Below are 7,828 nucleotides of genomic sequence, written 5' to 3' on the forward strand. Positions count from 1 at the left end.
ATCTTGTGATTAAGTGGCTATTTGTATATTTTCCATCAAGTCCCTTTCTTCTGCCTATTAATCTAATGGCTTATTTTTATTTTCTTGATTCACAAGTCCAGTTTTTATTAAGAACATTGACCCTTTGTCCATTTGTATCTTTTCTAAATGTTGTCTGCTAATCTGTACCATATCTTTTAAGTTTGCTTATTTTGTCTTTGCCATGGAAAAACATTAAAAGATTATGTTGTCAGATTTGTTGGTGTATTCCCTTGTAATTTCTGGGGTTTGTGGGTTGCTTAGAAAAGCCTTCTCCCATCCTAAACTTTTAAAAAAATCTTTTTATTTTTTTACTTTGTTTTTGTGTTGGCTTTTAATAGTAGATCCTTAATCCATTTGAAAATTTAATATTGTCTGTGATGTAAACTAGGGACTACTAAGTGCTTAAAGTGAAGAAACTGTTGAAGGCAAAGGTTCAGATTTAAGCTAATAGCTGTGATTCGCTTTACAGAGATAATAAGTTTTGTGTATATTTTTTCATCTATAAGTATTCTAAACTAAGCATTATGAGGCCATATGTTTGCTTTGTTTAGTGTTATTTTGATTTATTTAAGAAGAGGAAGGATTTTCTGTGGTCTCCAGTCTAGAATTAGAAAAGCCAAATTTTGTACACACTGGGTTGCTCTAAAACAGAAGAGAGAAAGAGGGAGACAGGAGAAGAGGGTAGGAAAAAAGGAGGGAGAGAAGTAAATTTGAGAGAGTGTTAAAAGAACTTGGAAGAAGCCCTGTGCTTAGAGGATTGTCATTTGTCTGAGTTTATTAAAACCAGTTCTTTATTCCTGTCCCCGATTACTCATTTACTTCCACTTGGCAGTTGAAACAGGACTTCCTTTAGCTTTAATTCATTAAATGGGCTGATGCAGACTTTCAAAGTTCCCTACTATATTTGCTAGTTAAAATGACCTTACCAGTTTCTAATAGGGATTCATTGAAAATTTATTGCAGAGGCTCATCTAAAATTAGAAATTAAACCTTCTCATAATATCCTTTTCATAGTGATGTATCTGCATTAGCAAGCAGCACGGGGAGTACTCTAATAATTACATTTACTTAGAATGGAGGCTTCCTGCCCTAGCTAGTTAGCCATGAACTTGAACCAGAGGTCTTCTGAAATCCCTAGTCTCTGGAGAAATAGAATCACAAGTGGGGACAAGAACTCATGAATTTTATGTCATCATTGTGTTGCAATCTATTGCATTCTTTGTTTTTTTTGTTTGTTTGTTTGTTTTTAATGCTCAATTTTTCCCTTCTTTAACTATTCATGGCCCTTTGTGTTGGGCCTGTGTCCATTTGACTCAGTCATTAGTCTTTGATAGCTTCCTTGCTCCCTTTTTCTTTTTTTGTAATTTGAAAATATTAGAGAGGTACAAATGTTTTTGTTAGTGGATACCTTGTATAATGCTTAAGTCAGAGCTTTTGGTGTGTCCGTCACCAGAACAGTGGTCATTGTACCCAGTAGGTAAGTTTTTATTCCACACCTCCCTTCCCACCCTCCCACCTTCTTGGTTCCCGATGTCCTCGGTATCTCTTTGTGCCTGTGTGTGCCCATCGTTTAGTTGCCACTTACAAGTGAGAACACGTGGTGTTTGGTTTTCCATCCCTAAGACACTTCACTTAGGATAATGGTCTCCATTTCCATCCAAGTTGCTACAAAAGACATTATTTTATTTCTTTTTATAGCAAAGTAGTACTCCCTGGTTTGTATGTGTGTATATACACACACCCCACATTTTCTTTATCCACTTTTGAATTGATGGGCACTTAGGTTGGTTCCACATCTTTGCAATTGTGAATTGCATTGCAATAAAACATTCAAGTTCAAGTGTCTTTTTGGTAAAATGCCTAATTTTCCTTTGGGTAGATACCCAGCACTTGGATTGCTGGATTGGATGATAGGTCTGCATTTATTTCTTTGAGGAATTCCATACTGTTTTCTATAGAGGTTGTACTAATTTGCAGTCCCATCAACAGTATATAAGCATTCCTTTCTCTCTGCATCCACACCAGCATCTTTTGTTTTTTGACTTTCTAATTATGGCCATTCTGATAGGGGTAAGGTGGTATATCATTGTAGTTTTTATTCGCATTTTCCTAGTGATCAGTGACATTGAGCATTTTTTCATGTTTCTTGGCCATTTATCTTCTTTTGAAAAACTTCTGTTTGTGTCTTTTGCCCACTTTTTGATGGAATTGTTTGATTTTTTTTTCTTGCTGATTTGTTTGAGTTCTTTGTAGATTCTAGATACTAGTCCTCTGTCAGATGTATAGTTTGCAGATATTTTCTCCCATTCTGTAGGGTGTCTATTCACTCTGTTGATTATTTCCTTTGCTGTGCAAAAGCTTTTTGATTTAATTAAGTCCCATTTATTTTATTTTTGTTGTTATAATTGCCTTTGGGGTCTTAGTCATAAATTTTTTGCCCAAGCCAGTGTCCAAAAGTGGTTTTCCTATGTTTTTTTTTCTAGAGTTTTTATGGTTTGATGCCCTACATTTAAGTCTTTAATCCATGTTGAATTAATTTTTGTATATGCAGAGTGGAGTGCTATTCTGTTCATCATGTTGGATGGTACCTTATTGTTTTGTTTTCCCTCTTGTGCTATTGTTTTATAAGAGCTGTGAGCTTTAACTTTCAGGTGTTTTTATACCAGTTGGTATCTGTTATGCTGTTCCATGTATAATGCACTTTTGAGCATTTCTTGTAGGGCAGGTCTAGTAGTGAAAATTTCCCTTAGTGTTTGCTTGTCTGAAAAAGTCTTTATTTCTCCATCGTTTATGACACTTAGTTTTGTAGGATACAGAATTCTTGGCTGACAGTTGTTCTGTTTAAGAAGACTTAAAAAGAGGGCCCCAATGCCTTCTGGCTTGTAAGGGCTTCGCTGAGAAGTCTGCTGTTTGCCTGACAGATGTTCCTTTGTATGTTAGTTGTTTCTTTCACCTTGAGCTTACAGAATTTTCTCCTTCATTTTGACTTTGGCCAGGCTGATAACTATGTGTCTTAGAGATATCCTATGTGTTATGAATCTTCCCAGTGTTCAGTGACCATCTTGTATCTGGATGTCTGAATCTCTGATAAAACCAGAGAAGTTCTCCTCAATAATTCCCTCAAATAGGTTTTCCATGCTTTTTGCTTTTTCTTCTTCTCCCTTAGAGACACCTGTAATTTGTATATTGGCTCATTTCTCATAGTCCCATGTTTCTCTGAGTGATTGTTCTTCTTTACTCTTTTCCCTGCATCTTTGACTGACTGGGTTAATTTGAAAGCCTTGTCTTTAGACTCTGAGATTGTTTCTTCTGCTTGATCTCTTGTTCAAGCTTTCTGCTATATTTTGTAATTCCCTAAATGACCCTTTCATTTCTTTAAGTTCTTTTATATCCTTTCTTATGTTGTCTTTTTAATGAGTTTTTCATATTTTTCATTCATGTCCTGAAATATTTTTTTGGTTTCTCTCTTTGGGTTTTCAACTTTCTCTTCAATTCCATTCATCTTGTTTACCATCCATATTCTGAATTCCATTTCTGACTTTCAACAATTTTCTTTTGGTTTGAGTCCATTGCTGTGGATCTGTTGTTATCCTTTGGGCATATCAAACTAGCTTGTTTTCTTATGTTGCCAGAATTCTTTTGCTGGCTTCTTCTCATCTGAAACCTCTTCTCTCAGTTCGGGGCTGATAAGTTTGTGGCACACCTGTTCTCACTTGCTGGAACTCTCCTACTTAGAAGGAGGATAAACCCCTGGATAGCTTTTGTGTCCTCCAGAGGATTGACCCTGACCCTGCAGGAGAGGGGTGGATGCACTGAGAGCCTGTAATGCATTTGTTTCCCCACATTGTCCTGTTTCCCTGTGTTTGTCACAGTCCAAGCCAGTACTGGGGGATATTCATTTGGATTGGTGGGTTGGTCCCCAGGCCACTGTTGAAAGTTTGAGCAGGGGGCTGGGCAAGTCCCTCTCCACGGAGGCGGGTGGCATGTCCTTCCCCGGCGCCGAGGCAGGTTTCGGGACCTTGGTGGGCACCGGGATGTGTTGTGGGACTGCAGCCAGCAGTGGGTAGGCTGTAGGCCCTTGGCAAGTGCCTGGGCAGGTCATGGGACCTTGATGGGTGCCTGGGCACGGCGTGGGACCACAGCCAGCAGCAGGGTGGGTCATGAGACCTTGGGGGGCACCCGCACAGGTTGAGGGACCTTGGTCAGTACCCGTGCAGGGCACAGCACCTTGGTGGGTGCCTGGACAGGTCGAGGGTCTTGACCGGTACCTGGGTAGGTTGCAGAACTGCGGCTAGGCCACACATGGGCTGGCAGGCCAGAGTGATTCGCCTGTCACGTGGCTGGAGTTCTCCCTCCACCCAGGTCCAACTGTGCAGCTGCTGCTGTGTTACTCGGGTGGCAGCAATAGTGCTATCAACATGGCAAGATGGCAGTTGCAGATGCTGAGGGCCAGTGGCTGCCTGCTCTGCTCGGATCCTTGGAGGCAGCCAGTGTGCGGTGGGGTGGTGCATGGCACCCAGTCACAGTGAGCATGACAGCACCCACCCTCCTCGCTCCCTTGCTGACCTGGCAGGGCTAATGGGGCAGTGGCTGCAATAGGACTGACCCCTCTGCAAACTAGACACTCTGGGGCTGAGAGCACAGATTGGCTCGTGTTGCAGCGACCTGGGACCAGAAGTTGGCAGGACCCCACTGTGCCTGCTCTCCGCGCAATGCTGCTGCAGTCTCCATGCAGCTCCCCGATCAGTCCAGAAGGCCTGCTGTTGTGGGGGAGTACGGGCCCGAGGGTCTCTCCCCTAACCGTTCCCCTAGGCACCTTCTGACCTTGCAGAGCGGATCACCCTGCCTCTCTCCCCTGTTTCGGGTATCTCCGGTTGCTTCTCTGATGATTCACAATGCTCTCCCCAAGACAGTCCATCCTCGGGTAAACCTTTGCCCACAGCCTTTGATCTCCTTGAGAGGGGTATGTGCAGGCTGCTTCTAGTCTGCCATCTCGGCCCCTCCCCTCCAGTAGCTGACTTGCTTTCTGACTTAAATTTTATCTTTCTTGCTGCAGATCAGGAGTCAGCCATTCATCTAAGGAACCCCGGTTCTTTTTGGTAGGAATGGTATTTAGCAGCCACAACCTAGGTATTAATTTGCTCATTGCTATTAGGTTGTCATTGCTGTGTCTTTCAGTGAATAGTGCTAGGAAATAGCTATTATTAAAAATGTATATATTTGATCATATCATTATTTCCAGTTCAAATTTAACATTACAGATTTTTACCTCTTTGGTTTTGGACTTTACATCTTTTCTCTTTTACTGAAAGTCTTGATTCCTAAACTGCAGTAACATAATTGCTTTCTCACATCATCCTGCAGTATGTATAAAATAGGTCCAAAAGAGCAATATCATTGTCACTAAAAAACTACAAAGTGAAGTTTAAGATTTGTCTTATTTTGTTTTATTTGTTGGAGTTTTATTTCTGTTTTTATTCTCAGCATCTATTCTGAGATAAATATTTCATATGCTGTGTTTTCAAGACACTTGAAATAATTCCTCTGTATGAATATGTCACCAAATTGGAATATAGTCAGTCTTATTTGTTTTAATTTGATTTTCAATTTTTAGGGTTTGCCTTTTGGTTTTTAAATTCATTTTTGAATATATAAAACATTTATGTCTCCAAAATTGAAATTATATGGCAAGATGTATTCAGAGATGCCTCAGTATTCCCTTTGCACTCTCCTTCCTCTTGAAAATAAAATTGATAATTAGGATTTGGTTTGTCATTTCATTATTTCTTCTTGCAAATGCAAACAAATACATGTGTACTCTTGTCCTACTCACACACAGGTAGCTGTCTGTACTATTCTGCACCTTGCTTTTTTCAGTTAAAGTTTCCATTAGAAAGCTGAAGACTTGTTAGAAAGGCACATTAATTATGGCATACATATACTTATTTATTTATAACATTGATTATCTCTTTTATATTTCTTGCTTATTTTTAGTCTTATTGAGTTTTTTTTTAATTTTGTAAGTAATAACTGAAATTTTTTTTAAAGTCCAATATGCAAAGCTGTGGACCATAAAAGTTATCCCTCCATTTATCATACTATTCATGTATAGTGTGACTTTGTATCCTTCCAGGCCCTTTTCTATTAGAAAATAGACAACATTTGTTATTGAAATTTAACGTGTGAATTGTTATACTAGTAATTTTTTAGTTATTGTGCTAATATCTCATTATTTGCCAATTCCTAGACAGCAGACAAAAACTGACAAATTCTCAAATGCAGGGCACCAAAGAAAGTTGTTTTCTAGGGTCTGGTATCAAAATGATAAGAGAAAGCACTCATTTCTAACAATGGAGCTGAGGAAAATGAGTTATAAAATGTAATCAAGTTATTTAAGTACAGTACAAATTTTATTAAATTACTATTAAATATAAATTAATAAAATACATTTATTAGTTATAAAGTACTTAAGTGTAATCCACTGAATTTTATCTCTGGATCTATCATTGCTTTGTAGCACTTTTAGAATTTTTATCTTAAAAATTAGAATACAAAGATCAGGCTTTATTACATGAGCATTTTTAACAAAAAAGTGTAATTCAGAAAATTTCCCAGTTTTCTCATCTTCTCAAGATACTAGGAAAAGCAGACTTTAGTTTTGTGCCTTCTGCTTTCTATACTCCCTAAACAAGAGCTCTTAAGTATTTATTCTTCTATTATCCCTAATGTTTACTGTTGTGATTTGGAGAAATACTAAGTTCATATTGTCTATTTTGCTTTATTTACCCTATTTTTTCTTTCTAGGTATTTTTTGATTTAATGAGGGAAATTCGAGCCAGAAAGATGGAAGACAGCAAAGAAAAGAATGGAAAAAAGAAGAGGAAAAGTTTAGCCAAGAGAATCAGAGAAAGATGCTGCATTTTATAATCAAAGCCCAAACTCCTTTCTTATCTTGACCATACTAATAATTTATAAGCATTGCCATCGAAGGCTCAATTGACTGAAATTACTTTAACATTTTGGAAATTGTTATGTATCACTAAAAGCATGAATTGGAACTGCACTGAAAGTCAAATTTACTTTAAAAAGAAATTAATGTGGCTTCACCAAGAAGCAGAGTTCAACTTATTTCATAATTGCCTACATTTATCATGGTCCTGAATGTAGCGTGTGAGCTTGTGTTTCTCGGGCAGTCTTTCTTGATTTATTAAATAAAGGAATGAGATGGGGGTGGGGAATGGGAGGAAAGGCTACTTCCTCTGGTGTTTATTATAAAGCTTAAATTTTAAATCATTTTAAAATGTGTTGATCTTCTACTGCCTTGAAAAATGACAATTGTGAACATGATAGTTAAACTGTACCACTTTTTTTTAACCATTGTTATGCAAAATATAGAAGAAAAAGTTATTGGCATGGTTGTTGCATATAGTTAACCTGAGAGTAATTCATCTGTGAATCTGCATTAATTACCTGGTGATTAACTTAGAAAAGTGGTGTAAACTTGTACATGGAAATTTTTGAATATGCCTTAATTTAGAAACTGAAAAATACCCAGTTACATCATTCTGGGTGTGTTCTCACTGGTGCCGGGGGTCTACTGCCCCATGTGTACTCGTGAGAGAGTATATGCCCAGCGTGGAGTATAGCTTTTGTATAGAAGATTCTTGAGAAATAACTGTCTGCTAGGAGTCTGTCCAAATTTAAAATGTGTGCCATACTCTGGTTCTTGAAAATAAGGTTCCAGAGCTCCTTGATTGCTTTTAATAAACTATAAGGTCCTTTAAAATGAAGGACCAGCATATACTTA

The 7,828-nt window shown here is 38.1% G+C and overlaps 1 protein-coding gene across 5 annotated transcripts in view; it reads left to right on the forward strand.

The window, feature by feature from the left end:
* Positions 1-7,587, forward strand: part of RALA (RAS like proto-oncogene A) — a 75,577-nt gene extending 67,990 nt beyond the window's left edge. For all 5 annotated transcript variants that reach the window (XM_045565524.1, XM_045565525.1, XM_045565527.1 and 2 more), the window contains one exon: positions 6,826-7,587. In XM_045565524.1, coding sequence (XP_045421480.1) covers positions 6,826-6,948 — 123 coding nt within the window. In that variant the 3' untranslated portion in view covers positions 6,949-7,587. The remainder of the gene's footprint in view (positions 1-6,825) is intronic.
* Positions 7,588-7,828: the final 241 nt, after the last annotated feature.

Source organism: Lemur catta, chromosome 11 (assembly GCF_020740605.2).
Source record: "Lemur catta isolate mLemCat1 chromosome 11, mLemCat1.pri, whole genome shotgun sequence".
NCBI lineage: Eukaryota > Metazoa > Chordata > Mammalia > Primates > Lemuridae > Lemur > Lemur catta.